The sequence below is a fragment of the Elgaria multicarinata genome, chromosome 2 (genome assembly GCF_023053635.1).
Source record: "Elgaria multicarinata webbii isolate HBS135686 ecotype San Diego chromosome 2, rElgMul1.1.pri, whole genome shotgun sequence".
Taxonomy (NCBI): Eukaryota; Metazoa; Chordata; class Lepidosauria; order Squamata; family Anguidae; genus Elgaria; species Elgaria multicarinata.
In genome coordinates, this window is record NC_086172.1 from 87740082 (window position 1) to 87756455 (window position 16374).

Sequence of the window (16374 nt, forward strand, 5' to 3'; positions counted from 1 at the left end):
GATTCCCTTTTCAATGTGGTACGTGTCATGGACCCTAACAGTTGTCAGTGCACTTCAATACTGCTATAAAGCAGTAGTGTGGCTCCTGCCTTTTATATACCACTTTCATGCCACTTTCTTAGTGGAATATTCTGCTTGGTGTAGTTGAGCCCAGAATGTGGATTGGGATGTGCCTTTAGATGCACATTCCACTGAAATGGATGCATTGTGGACACTGTCTTCAGTACCAGCTGCAGAGTCCAAATACTTTAAGAGGAGACCCATGTCAAGCATATAAATATAGCTGATCCTTGAAGTCACAAATCAGTGGAAGATGCTTGCCAGATTCTCACATCTTCACGGAAAACATTTCAGCCTATAGCTAAGACATAAATGATGGAAAGCACTTTCCCATTAGCGACTTACCCAACATCTTTGATCGAAAGGACACCTTTTTCATTTATGACCACAATAGGTCCTACTGCCATGATGATTCTTCCCAATTTTTTGTTTGGACCTCGACGAAATTGTATGTTGAAGTCTGGGGAGACGTCATTGCACACCGTGGCAAAGATATAATTGCAAGTCCCAGAGAAATCAAACAACTTTTTGTCAAAGGTCGAGAAATGCCCAGTGCCCCAAGTGGAACAGGAGCCCTTGTTCGCAGCTAAAAAAAAAAAAAGTACACAAAGGCATAGTAAGGTTCTGTGGGTCTTCATGCATTCAATTGACTAATCTAAATGCTGGGGTGTGTGTTTTTAATATAATTTGGATTACAAATGCTACAGCTGATTTGTTCTCCATGATCCAGAAGCAAGCACATGGTGTGCCAATAACAATTCTTCTGAGATTTTCCATCCACAGCAGATGCCCCCTATGAAGCCCCCCATTGCTTTTTAAATTTCCCCAGAGTTTATTGCACTGTGTTTCTCTTGCTGAAAGCGAAATGTATTGAAAGTAAAGGGACATGGGCGTAGGCTCACTCATATTTATTAGTGACTGAGAATTTTTTATAGCACAGAATCCAACGCCACATGAATGGACTTGCATTTGCACAATGGGACTTTCTCCCTTGCCCCTCTAGCTTGCACAAAAATCTGTCATGGGAGGCTCCTCCAGAGCAGATTTTGAGGGTGTGTGTGGTGTGAGGGTGCTGCAGGGGCAAGGAGGAATCAATCAACCCCTTCCCAGTTCCACTGAAAGCACTTTGGTCAGCAAAACTACTTTACAGCATTTCACCATAATGCACTATTTGAACGCCTCATTGGTGCTTTACAGATAAACAGAATTAAAACAACAACAACAACAACAACAACAACAACAACTAAACCTTGCTCCTGCCCCAAAGGATTTACAATCTAAATTTTAACTGCAGGGAAACAAGAAGGGAAGTGCAGATGCAACATTACCATCTGAAGGGCCAAGAATAACAAAGGAATGAATGTTAATATTTCTTAATTTTTTCTGGAATGAGGGATTAAGCCAAAATCATTGTGAAATAAGTGGGATTGAGGAGGGATTTGAAGAAAGGGGTGGTGAAGCCAATGAGGTGTTCTTGGAGGGAATTCTAGGCCTAAAAGCAGCAAGGGAAAATGAGCAGGCCTTTCAGAGAGTACAAGACCTTTGGGCAGTTGAGGCAGGCAGGTAAAGGTGTTTTTGTTTTAATAAATGAGAGATTTGTTGTGTTATGGGGTTAGGGCTAGGGTTAGGGTTAGAGTTAGGGAGCAAAGAGATTGTGTTGGATATAGAAGGTGTAAGCAGTTGTTGTATGGAATGGACAGGGGGCATCACTCATTGTTTCTGGGCAATAAGAGAGTAGTTGGTTTGGGGAGAAAAAATAATGCGAGCAGTCTTATTTCTGGGTGACTAAGAAAATGTTTACAAGTTTATAAGAATTTGAACAAAAGTGACCAAGAAAAAGCACAACTATTTATTTATTTTTTGTAAAAGGTGAACTTCTGATTTCAATTAAAATGCATATATTTATCAATGTTGTTATACAAATATATTGAATGTTTACATTATTTTTCACTCCATGTGGGAAGAGTGCATGGTTACTCTCTACTTTTATTTACAAGGAAGCTGGATGGTTTATATTCTACAATTCCATAGAAGTGCAACCAATAAGCAAAAACTAAAAAACACACACACCAGAATGTGGTCCAGAATGCCGAATTCAGCTTTCCGTTTTTCTTTTCTGTTTTCAAAGTAATTTTATTGCCCTCACAGCTGTGAAAAAATGCCTCTCAGTAGTGTGAACAAGATATACTGATATCTCAAGAAGATAAGGCTGAATATGATTTCCACTTATGTGTAGAAGTAGGGGTTCAGTGCCTTGCATAGTCCCTCCCCACAATGATGAAAGTCAGAATAAATGATACAAAGCAAGAGAAAACATGCAAATGTACTCAATTTCCATAGTGTATACAGGTCACAGAATTCAGCTTTGCTTAGTGCAGAATTTGGACTGTCTGAGTGAAGTATGCTGTTATTATTTTTTAGCATAATGTTCATGCTCTTCTTTTGAAGTACTGTATTTTACTGAAACTAGGTCAGACATACCTGTGTGATGAAGACGGGGATCATCTAGACTTCTAGAATTGGTTTCTAGAAAATAGCAAAAGTTGCATTTGTCAAATTTGCATATGTATGCAAGAAGTGACCATGTGTCATAATTCTACAGTCAAAGCAACTGAACTGTCATGTTGAAAATATGATCTCATAACAGGATGGGCTCAAGATGTTTTGCTGCTTGAGATAAAAGCAAGATGACACCTCCCCATTCCACATACAGAAGCCAACCAGACTAGTAGTTGAGCCCCTGGCAATACGACAGTGTCCTCCACTACACCTGAAGGCATCAGGCTATCTCAGAGGAAGCAGGTCAGGCCAAGTGGCAAAAACAGCTCTGTCTTCCAATACCTCACCACCCATCAACATCTGTCACTTTAGACAGTTGCTTCACTCTGCCTAATGGTAGGTCTGTCCCTGTCTCATCCCATTCTATGGCCTTAGCTAGACCTAAAGTTTATCCCAGGCAAATGGAGGGGTCGTCCCTGCCTGCTCCCGGGATCCCCTGTGTGTCATTTAGATGCACAGGGATGATCCCGGGATATAGGCCTGGTCAAGCCATGGCCTATATCTCAGATCAGTTCCCTGGAGTACCCCATAATGGCAACTGAAATATCTCATTGCTAGGAGATGGGGGGATCCTAGAAAACAAAATGCTTAGTTTAGAAAGATTTGAGTAGCATAGATATTACCAGTGGCCCTCGTGGTATTAATTTTAACAGCAGACTAACAGAAATATTACTAGAGTTGGAATCATTTTTACATAATCAAATTTACCTCAGGATTCACCTTCAAATCAAACTGGGCATTGTCCTAATAATACATTTGCGTTAATCAGGGTGGGTGTATTTTACTTTTTATTCTCTAGGTTTTACAGACCAGATTCCCTAAGGATATGTTTGCTATGACAAAAGAATGGAAGAAGTGTTTTTAATGTATTTAAATTTTATTTAGCACCACAGTACTTTATAATGTAATCTGTTATATGTCTACTCAGAAGTAAGGACCACTGAGTTCAATGAGACACATTCCTACCTATCTATAGGACTGTGGCAGTAAGCCTGTATACAGCAGTTGCTGGGGAACATGGGGAAGGGTGGGGAGGGTGTCGTTGCACCGTGTCCTGCTTGTGGGTTCCTGTTCAACATCTGGACTAGATGAACTCTTGGTCTGGTCCAGCAGGGCTCTTCTTATGTTCTTATGAAGCTTTAATGCAAATGTCTATATTAGGGATGTGCGGATCAGCAAAACGAGCACACCAAAGTTCTTCAAATTCCATCTCAAAGCTCATTCTGACTTGAACCAATTGGGATTGCAAGCTTTTCTTCTTCTTTTAGTTTTGCATGACAATCCATGCTTTTTTGTGCATATTTCCCCAAATGTGCACATCAACTGCATCTTTGAAAAACATGCATTCTTCCCCATTGCTTAAAGTGTATTTGTGCACATTTTTCAAAAGTACTCATTTTTTTCTTGTGCATTTTCATTTTAAAACTCTATCTCCAGTCACCACTTTGGATTGATGCAGGATCAATAGCAATGAAAAGCACAGGAAAATGAAATTCTCTCTGGTGTTTTGTGTGTGTGTGTGTGTGTGGGTGGGTGGGTGGGTGGAAGATGTGTACATAAGAGAGAGACCGTGCAGCTTTCTAAAAATTAATTTTAAAATTCACATTTATTTACTTAGTTTTAATTTTATTCCACATTATAGAATACAGAGACATCTTGGTAAATGTTATAAGTTCAATAACATTTAAAAAGTTTGGTAAACATTCCAATATAACTCTCTGCACTGGAGGGTCAGGTGACTCTTTGGAACAACATAATAAGTGGGACTGGGGGCTGTAGGCGGAGGGGGTCAATTGCCAAAAATAGCCTTCCCCCTTCCTCCAGTGGGAGCCTCCATTGGATCTCAGGCCTTTCTGAGACCTGAAGGAGCATTTCTGTTCACAGAGGGTAACTCTGGATCTAATCCAATAACAACTGGGCTGCTTTGTAGAAGGACATCTGGATCCTTCCTCCCACAGCAACCAAGTAATGGCTGAATACTTTTTATACTGGAAATGATGATCTCATAAACCTCTAGTTCTTCTGTGTATGGCTCACAATTGATGTAATTTTATTATATCTATCCAATCCACCCAGTATTATCTCATGTTAGTTCCTTTGTACAGGCTATTGTACAGACCTGTTTCAGTTCATTATAATTTGGAAACAATTTTGATATTCAGCTTTGTAAATACCCAATTCAATTTTAGTGCCAAATTCAATGTTCTAAAAGACGCAATGACATAGATGAGTTAGATGGTCATTTCTGCCCTAGTGCCAACTCTTGGTTTTCCCTCATGTGATGTGATGATAAAGCAGGGCAGGGATATTTTGGAATAGCAAAATGGGGAAACAAAAAAGAACACAAATTTCTAATCTCTTGATTAGTGAAAGTAGTCACTGGCCAGGTTCAGACAACATGCTAAACCACAAAATGGTTAATGAAATGCATTAATGCATTCCCTTAACCATTTTGTGATTAAGCAGCATGGTTTAGCATGCTGTCTGATCCAGGCCTTTGTCAGTTCTACTGACAGGAAAAGAAATACTCACCCAAATCAAGCCATTCAGCACTTGCTCTGTCTAAAGGGAAGCACACACACACACACAAACACACATTAGAGACTTTATAACAATTGCTGACATGTATATAGTTATAATTAAAACTCCTTTTAATTTATTGCTGAATCCTGTCACTGCATTGTAAATCTCCATGGTGGAATGCTGCCAGAATGTTGTTGTTGTGGAATAGCAACCACACCACTCCTGTCACATAGGACCCAGGCCAAATTCATGTCCAATATACAGATGTTTACCTCTTTCTGGTGCTACTTCCCTGTGAAAACCTGTGGGGAAAAACAAACCAAAGAGGAAATAAATATTCAATTAGCTGAAATGGACATTTTCCAAATAATGTTGGAATTATTCAGATTTTAAACAAGCACGTGAACCCAAGAATTACTTAAGGGTTTTTTTTAGTTTTTTTTTTAAAGCTAACTGGGTTCATATTGTCTGCATTTAAACTATACTGCTGCTTGATAGCTTACTCCAAAAACTGTTGCTAGTAAATCAAAGATCTGCAATGTCTAAATGTACCTCTCAGAGATAATCTACAAAGAAATATCAAAGTCTACTAATAACGAGTAATATTTTGCAAATTCATTTACCCCATTAAGACAAGGGCCGGATTTAAGGAAACCCATCACTTTGGGAACCCTTACTCTGTCAATAGAAAGGAAAGGTGGTGTGGATGACAGAAAAGTAGCAGGAAAATATACACCAGTATCTTCCAGTGGTAGGGTTTCCAGATTTGTGATGGAGCAGGCTCATGCTTCTTTAACAATTCCTTCAACAATGCAGCAGTTTTTTTCCTCTTGCAATGTTGCAATAACAGAAGTGGCACCTGTCAATGTTTTCTGTTTAATGCAACAAATATCTTTGAATGCATTAATATAATTTATACAAGAACCCTGACCTGCTTATCTGGCAGTCCTGGTGATTTTGGAAAGGGCTGGTTTGAAGATTGAGTTGGCTCATTTTCTACTATATTTGCCAACAGTATTGGTTTTGCTATTGATATAGCTGGAATGTGTCAGCCATTTCACTAGAGGGAGTGACAACATTTTAACCTAGCTAAGAGGGGTGTACTGTATTCCTGTATATAGGTTCCAGAGAAAAAGTACTTCAGTCTTCAAATACTTCCTGGAGGCAAAGCCAGATGAATATAACAATAACCTATTATGAAAAACTTCATAAATAACATTTTTATTGTTTCAACTTCCTTGTGCATTTTACATTTTATTCCTGGGATTCACCCATACGAGATGCATGGCAATAAACGAAGTTGAGCTGAGGGTGGTTTCAGAGATGATCTAGGTGCTCCTGTTCTGAATCATTCATGGGCCAGATCTACATGTCGTTGCGAGGCGCCTTTTTTAAAGACGTACCTAAAAGAAGCGCCTCTTTCTTTACTGTGTGTACTGTGAGCTAGGCAGCGCCGCCTGCGGAAGAATCTCTACCCCATTCAAAGATGCTGCTTGGGCCGCTTCCCCTTCGTGTGTTCTTCCATTCGAATAATCCCCCCTCCCACCCGGCGGCTCTTCTGGCGCGTCCCGGTGGCGGCTCCTCCTGCAAAACACTTTTCTCCCTCGGTGTGTTTGTATTTGCGCTTGCGTGCGTGCAGCGGACGAGTTCAGCTCCTGCCTCTCACTCTCCCCCGCGGTGTCATCTCCCCGGGACTCTCTTCGGTGTGTGCTCGCACACGCACACGCAAACGCAAATACAAACACACCGAGGAAGAAAAGTGTTTTGCAGGAGGAGCCGCCGCCGCTGGGACGTGCCAGAAGAGCCGCCGGGTGGGAGGGGGGATTATTCGAATGGAAGAACACGCGAGGGGGAAGCGGCCCGAGCAGAGCAGCGTCTTTGAATGGGGTAGAGATTCTTCCGCAGGCGGCGCTGCCTAGCTCACACACAGTAAAGAAAGAGGCGCTTCTTTTAGGTACGTCTTTAAAAAAGGCGCCTTTGCAATGACGTGTAGATCTGGCCATGTTCACATTCATGTGGAACTGTATTGTTTCAAGTGATGAACTTTGAAATCACCTTGCCCTCAGAAAGCAATTTGTTTGCAGTTCGTCATAAACATCTGAGTGTCATCTGAATTTATTGTAGGCTAGGACGCTTTTCAGACAACCTACTTTCATGCCATATCCTGTAATTATACAATGGGGACAGGGGGACAGGGATTCATCTGAATCCATCTTGAGAACACTTTTGTAAGTTTAAGAGTTTGTGTTTGTCGCATCAGCAAGTTCTGTGGTTAGCCATTCCTCAAGTTCCTTTTAATCGTGCAAAAACGCAAGCAACAGAAAAGAGTTTTGGGGCAAGGGTTATACTATTATGAGTTTTGCAGTCCTGATGAGCAAGAATGGGCTTATTCCTATGGGCCCATCTACATGGGGCATTTACTCTGGTCCTACTGCACCTCCAAGACAATTGTGGCATATGACATATGCTTCTCTCCTTAGCAAGTACGGTTTTTCATACTGTAAAATCCATTTTTTAAAAATATATCTTTTGCAAACTGGTTTTCTGACAGTTTGCAGTGGCTTCAGTATGGTTTGGGAGCCTGTGTGTCCTGAACTGCCTTCAGTGTGGCCTGGTGTGTGTGTGAGCAGTGTTGACTGGTGGAAAGAAAAGTGTCATAATGAAAGGGCGGACTTGAATGAACGTAGCTACGAAGGAGAGCAATGATATTAACAGCCAATTGCTTCCAAAAAAGCCTTCCTCTTGCTGAGAAAGGGGGCAGACAAGGGGGATTTTGCTGAATATGTGTACTCAGAAGTAACTCCTTCATTGCACTTCATTGAGTACATGAGTGAGGGAGGAGGGCCGGGGTGGGGAGTATGTTGTTTTAAAGCTCTTCCATGAGGTTGATTTGTTTTGGGTGTAAATAACTAGGATATTATACCCCATAAATAGGGTGACCATATGAAAAGGAGGACAGGGCTCCTGTAGCTTTAACTGTTGTGATGAAGAAGGAATTTCACCAGGTGCTGCATGCATACAAATGACGCCTGCTGAAATTCCCTCTTCATTACAACAGTTAACGCTACAGGAGCCCTGTCCTCCTTTTCATATGGTCACCCTACTTATAAAAACCTTGAAGCACTTCATCAACAAATATGGAAGAAATGGATAAAGGCCTGTGTTTGTTCCTTTGACTAAGTCTGTCATGGTAGGGGGACATCCCTGCTGGCAAATTGCCATGAAAACGACATAAGGCAAGGCCTTTTGTAACACAGAACTGGCCACAATGCCTGCAATTCTTCTGTGGATCTGCAGCTTGCCAACTTGTTGCTGAAGCTGTCCCCAACTGTGGCAGGTTCTGCAAGTTGTGGTCCTGTTATATCTGAGGTCCTGACAATGTTCCTCTGTCCACCTTTTTGTCTTTTCATGCCAGGCTATGCTGGGGTACTCACTGGAAGTAGAAGCTCCACAATAGCTTGCATGCCTGCTTGCTGACTCTCTTCCATTCTTTGCCCACTGCTACTCTGCTCGCTTGTTGGTGTCCATTTCAATGACAGAGACACATGTGCCTATACATTGCTGCTGATGTTTGCTTCCATGAAAGAGAGAAAAGGCCATTGTGACCACATGCTGAAGCTGCCTGCCTGAAGGAGAGGTGTTGTCCATTGGGACCTCAGGCTGATGCTGCTTGCTTGGAGAAAAGTCACTGGCCTTTGAGACCTCATGCTGATGCTCCTTGCTTAATGAATACTAATCATTGTGGCCTCATGCTGATGCTGCCTGCCTGAAGGAGAGAGACTGGCCATTGTGACTTCATGCTGATGTTGCCCAGCTGAAGGAATGAAATACTAGACATTGTGCTGTCCCACAGCTGCTACCCACTGGAAGGAGAGAGGGACCCTAAACCCTATGCCCCTATGTTGCCAATACTTTAATAAGAAATGTTTCCCTTTACACTCTGGAGCAGAAGAGTTTTTTATTTTCTTTTTTACTCTCCCATTCTTTCAAATGCAAGATTAACCACAACCCAGGCTGGTAGGCAGGTTCTATTCTCCACCAATGCTTTTTAGGACATGGGATCACAGGGCCTCTAACTGTTTGCTGGCTGCCAGTGATGGCATCTCTCTGTGCTATGTCCACTCACTGCCTGCCAGTCCTTTTTCAAATGAATGAAAGCTAAGGGTTAGCAGCTGCCATTTAGGGATGAGAAAGCATCAGAGAAAGGTTGCTAATCCCATAGAGAACTGTGAAAAACTGAAATAAAAGCTAAAACTAAATTTTAAAAAACCACACACCTTAAAACCAAAGTCAAAACTGCATCTAATTTAAAACCAATAATGCAGACCCCTCTAACTTGCAGGTGTGCTCACATGAGCTGCACATTTGGCCATGCTGATTTTGCTCCTGATTTGTCAAGAGCTGTGTTGGCAACTGTGTAAAATATGATATTGACTACAATCTTATAGTGCTTCTCTCAGAGTCCCATTGAACTTAAAGGGGTTTACTTCTAAGTAGACATGTATAGGATTGTACTGTACAATATAAATTAACTCAACACTAGCTACAGTATAAATGCACTATAATTATTATAAGCCTTATAAAACAGGTTACTTTGTGATTGTATAAACTTTGGTCTTAAGAATGTCTAGCTCAGCTTTCTTGGTATAACTACATAAAAATAAAATCTGAAATCTCTGTGGCTGCATACCATCATGACAATTAAAATTAATGTTCTTTTTATTACTAAATCTAGTTGGATATTTGAATAGACATTGGCCATAATCCAATGTACAATAATACAAGTTTAAATCCCATTGAAATGATTGCATTGAAGTGTATATGACTCTATGCTGGACTGTGGTAATTGTGAATGTGAAATATTGCAGTGTGCTTAAACATAAATTAAAAACACAAGACCAGCCAAGAATCTTGTGGCACCTTAAGAGACAGATCGCATGATAAGCTTCCATGGAGCAGAGCAGCATTCCACAACTTGGTGCCCTCACTATTCCCTGTCAACTTCTTTAAACATGGTCCACCCCAAAACAAGCAAGAAATGTAATTTGTTTGCAACACTTCAGTCTAACACTATGACAACGTGTATACTTTCAGCTTCAAGACTAGAGCAAGGTCACAACAGCACACAGTGAATACCCTTGTATTTTCCATACAACAATTCAAACAGACAGAAAGAACAAGTTGGAGTTTGAACTCCAGGTAGAAGATTCATTCAGTGTGTGTGTGTATGTGTGTGTGTGTGTGTGTGTGTGTGTGTGTGTGTGTGAATGCTATGTGACTTACTATAAAAGATCTATAGAAGTCACTCAGAGACACTTTTCATCCATCAGAAATCATCTGAGATGATCTCATGGACCATAGCTCAGTGGTAGAGCACCTGCTTTGCCTACAGAAGGCCCCAAGTTTAATCCTTGGAATCTCCAGGTAGGGCTAGGAAAGAATCCTCCCTGAAACCTGCCAGTCTGTGTTGACAATATTGATCTAGATGGAGCAATGGCTTGTCTCAATGTAAGGCAGCTTCCTATGCTCCTATCACTTCTCCTTAATCTAGTTTTACCCAGTTATGACTTGCCTACCAAATAATAGCATGGATATCCTCCTCCTCCTCCTCCTCCCCCTCCCCTCCCCCTCCTTTCTCTTAAAAAGGACCCAAGTGTCTTACAACAAAATTATTAAAAACATCCAAAATATAAATGGGATCCATTGGATCCAAAAAGACTTCCTTCCTTCCTTCCTTCCTTCCTTCCTTCCTTCCTTTATTTCTTTCTATAGAACATTGGGACAATCTTACATATGATAGGAGCTGTTTGACAATAGAAAGGGCTCAGTGGAGTCTGGCAGCTCCAGTGTTGGTGGGGCTGTGAATCCATTCCAGCTTTCGATCAGAACCAACCAGAACTCTAAAGGAGCTATCCAGATTTCTGAACCCATTTGGGGGGGTAGGTTTCACAACCTTGGATTGCTCCTTTAGAGTTCTGGCCATTTCTCACTGAAACCCAGAATGGATTCTCAGCCTCACCAAAATTGGAGCCACCAGCCTCCACGGAGCAGGCGGCCTAGGGAGATGGTGGGCTCTCCTTCTATGGAGGTATTTAAGAAGAGGCCACCCAGCCTTCCTTCAGGGATGCTATAGTGTCAAGATTCCTGCGTTGAGCAGGAGTTGCACTAGATCACTCTCTAAAGCTCTGTGATTCAGAGATCTTTAGGCTGCTGCATAGTAAAACGACATACAAGAAAATGGTAATGGTATCAAGGGCTTGAGCATGCCCAGTGGAATTTTGAATTGTTGACTCCCATGCCATATCACAATCTACTCTTGTAAGTTCGAGTGGCTTGATATGTGGCATGGTGAGCTGCTATTAGGAATGCTCTGTGATTAGTCCCTGACCTGGTGATTGTAATTTAAAGTGTGTGTGTGTGTGTGTGCGTGCGTGTGCGTGTGTGTGCGCCCGCGCGCACACATTTAAGCATGTATAGTTTAGCCCTATCATAAAGATTTTAAATGCAACTTCTCGCCCTTCAGATATTTTTGCCTACAACTCCCAATATTTCTCACCACTGCTTTGCTATCATGGGAGCTGTAGGCCAGAAGATCTGGAGGGCCAGAATTTACACATCCCTGTTATAGGCTGATGAAAGCATTGACCTGTAATTTATGTAGAGTTAAGTGGGGATGGGACGTGGGTCAGCACATAAGGCCCATCCTGAAATGTCCCCGACTGAGTTAAAGATCTTTGCGCTTACAAAGCTTCCGGGATTGGAAAAGCAGGGCAGGATCTACACTACTGCTTTAAAGCACTTTAAAGTGCTTTATAACAGTTTTGACAACTGTTGGGGCCCAGGACACACTCCATATACTGCTTTCAAAACCGTTATAAAGTACTTTAAAGCTCTTTAAGGCAGTAGTGCTTTGTAAGCCCATTCAGCTGAATGGGCTTACAAATGCCTGTTCGGATCTCCCCTCTCAGTGCATGACCTCTAATGCAAATGGTTATGTTTGGGGGTGGAGCTTATGTTTGGGGGTGGAGCCATGTTCCATTCACATTCTTAGTTTATCCACATCCTTTTCATCATGAACAGTGAACACCAAGCACCTGCCCCTCTTAGGAAAGGGCCAATACATACTTAAGCTCAAAGAAGCTATCAGGAAGACATATAGAGTGGATGTTTTAAGATTCACTACCTTCTTGTATACATTTTTGCAAGTAGCTTTTTGTGGAGCCGAAAACCACTATTGGGTATCAGGCTGAAAAGTTATTTAGCAGCAACTTACATAGCAATATAGAATAACATAGTTAACTTTGTGATTCTGTAGCCAGATTCATACAGTCCCTTTGCCATGACTTAATGCAATCCCATATGTGTCTACTCAGAAGTAAGTCTCATTGAGTTCAATAGTGCTTACTCCATATATGTGACTAGGTGACTAAGCCTAAGTCTGCAATCCTATGTACATTTACCTGGGAGTAAGTCCCAGTGAGACTTACTTCTAAGTAGATGTGTCTAGGATTGTGCTGTAAACAGGATTAACCTGTGAAGTTTAAATGAAAACTTTAATTGTACATATTTCTTTACAGAGTTGTTCTACAAATTCATCTTCCTGGGATATGTTCTCGTATGTGTTTATTGTCAAATGGGTCATTAGGTGCAGCAGACAATACAAAAGAAACAAATTTAAGACTGTTCAGACTAAGTAAAACCAATTATGTTTTTAAAAAACCCAACTTAAACTATGTGCCCGAAATGGTTTTGGCAGCCTTGGGACCAATTGTAACAGCAAATAATTACAGGTGGAAAATAAAAAGGACAAATAATAGGAAACAGCAACCTAAAAGCACATAAACATGCACCACAAGAAAGAGTGTCAGATGACGCACTGTATACTTTTGGTAAGTAGACAGAATAATACATGTTCGATACCCTTACCTCGTAAGTTGCCTGAATGACCCAAATGGTTCTGATCTGAAAAATAAGAAAAAGGTCATTTATAAAACAAAAACTTTTAAGACAGAATATGAAATTTTGAAGCCAGAAGAGTTAGTATAACTGTCTATCTTCATGGAGGATCATCATGTATCAATGGCTAAGAGCAACAATAGGTAAATAGAGCTTCCATTTTCAGAGGCTGTATATCTTTAATTGTGGGGAGAAAGTACAGGGTCATCACTTCATGCCCTTCTCATGGGCTTCTAGAGGAATCCATCTGTTCACTCTTGGAATGCTGAACTATAGGACCTTCGGACTGATCCAGCAAGACAATTTGTATGTCCCTTGAAAACATTATGGAACAAATTTAATTTTCAAATTGTGCAACATTAAAAGAATGTTTCATTGCTGGGTGTAACGTTTGGGCTCCAACCTAGAAGAGTTTCATGCAAGAATATGGAAGATGATGTATGGAGGAGACCTGCCTCTAGGATCACTGCAGGTTGGTGTTTTGTTTTGTTTGCAGTTCACAGAGATGAAAATATATTCAGTTTAAGGTTCTATACATCAGGAAAGAGGTTGTCTCATCAACAGTGCCAAGAAAACTACGGAACCACTGATCCAAGAAGGGTTGTGAAGTGCAGCAGACAAGGACCAAAAGATCAAATTATTCAATTTTGACTTAATATTTCAAACCACCCATTGCCACTTTGTAATCACAATGTGTTCCTTTCTTCCTTCCTTCCTTCCTTTCTTCCTTCCTTCCTTCATCTTCTGATTTGGAAAAGTATATTTATTGGTCATTCCAGCCAGAATGTTTAAAAGACAAAATGATGGATTTAACAGATAACATCAATAGAATCCTCTATAGTAACAATACTGCTTCCTCCTATTCCTCTATGTTCTTGAATGCTTTGACACCTGCTTTAAAAAAGTGACTGATTCAAAGCAATCCCTTGCATCTGTTTATCCTAGTCTTGCTTTTAGTCTTACCTGAGCTGTGCAGGATGCTACACAGGAGAACCAGTAGTCCCCAAAGCATGGTGTCCACCCTGAATGGAGACTCTTTCCCCCCTAGACCTCTCCTCCTCCCCATTAGCTCAAAATGGGCAGAGCTGCTGCTGCCACTCTTTAGCCTCACCTTTTCAAGCTTGGATGCTTTATATATAGCATTGCAAGGCCCTCCCTTATTCCCATGCACTTTCTGAGATGGCCACAGCTGGGTAAAGTGGAGTAGCGGCCAAACAGGATCTTCACTTTATCAGGTTCAGCACACTAAATGCTATTAAGAAAAGAAAACACACATTCAAACACTTCCTTCACTTCATTATCATTTTTCCACAGCAAGTTGAATGGACCTGGTGTACAACCCATGTACCTATATTTACTTTAAAAGTATGGCACTGAGTCCCAAAGATATGTACAAGATCTAACAGAACCCAATAAGATAGCAAGTGACACATAGGGTAAAATCCACCATAAGCCCTACTTAGAGTAGATCCCTTGAAAGGAATGGGAATTAAATTACTCAGGCTTCTCTTAAATCCCATTCATTTCAATTGGTATACTTTAAGTAGGACGTATGTTGGATTTTACCCATAGACCATTGATTAGGGATGGACAGATCAATCTGTCTACAGGCTGTGCCAGATTTGCATGGGTTCATTCCTAAGTCCATTCTGCCCGTTACGGTATCTGTCTGTGATGTTCCTTTTAAAAACTGCATACAAATTTGTAATATTCTTTGAACATTTTTTATAAAACCAAATATGCATTTTTGTAGGCATTTTAGCCTAAAATACTCATTTTTATACACATTTTGGTACCTTCTTTGAACTGGGAACTGTACTGCAAAATTCAGAGAAAACCAAACAATAGCTTTATTCCGATTCGTGCATGAGTCCTGGAAGTGCAGATCTGGTTGACTTGCTTAAAACTGCAAGGTTAATAAACAAACAAACAAACAAACACACGAACATCCCCACAATTGGCCAAAGAGATAGAACAGGTCCTCTACGTTGAGCAATCCTGCAGTGCTGAAAATATGAGCAGGCAATAAGGGCAGAGAAAGAGTATAAAATAGAAGGCAAGCATGGCTCATGCTGCTGATTTGAGATCCTTGCGATTAACTGTTTCTTATCGCCTTTAAAGATCTCATTCTTTTCTTCAGTGTTTATGCTTTCACACATAGAGGGAAGGAACATTTCCCAGCTCTGAGCAATGCTGTTTGTTTCCTGGAGGAGGGCTGGACAAACATAATTGCAGGGAACGTACTTCAGTTTACAGTGCTGTAATAAAAATACCCTTTGAATGCAATTCCATTATACCAGGTCAGGACACAAGCCACCATGAAGTTCTTCTATCCAAGACCCATGGAAATGAATAGGAGGTGTATTCATGTTTATTTATGTATTTTTATACTACTCAACAGCCTAGGCTCTGGGCAGTTTACAACTAAACCCAAAAAATCCAATTTAAAACTTTAAAATCACATAAAACCAGAATAACTTACAGTCCAGGGAAGGCTTGTTTAAAAGGTATGTTTTTAGGAGGCGTTTAAAAGTTATTACATTTTCTGCCTCCCAAACCACATGAGGGAGGATCCTCCAGAGTGTGGGTGCTGCCACAGAAAAGGACCACCCCTGAGGTTCTTCATGGCGTCATTCCATTCATCTTGGAATGACTAGTAGGGCCTCCTCTGAAGACTGAAGTCATCATCTGGGTGTATATAAGGGGAGGTTGTGTGCTAGGTATCCTAGTCCCAAGTTGTTTAGGGCTTTGTAAGATAATAGCATGACCTTGTACATGGCTTGGTAGCTAACAGGCAGCTCACATTCTTGTGCAGCTCACATTAATTTCAGTGGAGGATGTGCAGGAGAAATTTGCAATGCTCTGCTGAGGTTCTAGAACACCCTAGATGTGTCTTCGGGGATAAACTAAAAGTTTTGCTAATCACACATAATCATGTGTAATTTTTTTCTTACTTTTGTGTAAGTGCGTGGGTCACCAATTTGGATTGGGATCACAGCACTTTAGGAGGGGGTAAACTCCCCACACACTTTCTCCTCCAAAATTTGTCCACCTCTCCAAAATTAGACTCCTCCCTGGGAGGTTTTTTTAAAAGGCTATACATTGGAGGCAATGGAAACTTCCCCCCTTTTCTCCCCCCTTGGGGTGTGTGTGTAAATTTGGGGGGAAACAAGTGTGAAGGAAGGTTTAATCCCCCTCTCAGAGCACCATGATTCTGATCTGAATCAGGGCTGCAGGCAATACGTTTAGTTTGCCCCCTAAGGTGGTATTTTATTT

At 41.1% G+C, this 16374-nt stretch overlaps 1 protein-coding gene across 1 annotated transcript in view; it reads right to left on the minus strand.

Annotated features, from left to right (window-relative positions):
- The window catches only part of MUC6 (mucin 6, oligomeric mucus/gel-forming), a 55120-nt gene extending 41010 nt beyond the window's left edge, over nt 1-14110 (minus strand). Inside the window, exons 1-5 of the mRNA XM_063118405.1 lie at nt 14062-14110; nt 13069-13104; nt 5415-5444; nt 2542-2586; nt 406-646 (exon numbers count right to left, since the gene is read on the minus strand). Of these exons, the coding sequence (XP_062974475.1) occupies nt 406-646; nt 2542-2586; nt 5415-5444; nt 13069-13104; nt 14062-14110 (401 nt within the window). The remainder of the gene's footprint in view (nt 1-405; nt 647-2541; nt 2587-5414; nt 5445-13068; nt 13105-14061) is intronic.
- Nucleotides 14111-16374: the final 2264 nt, after the last annotated feature.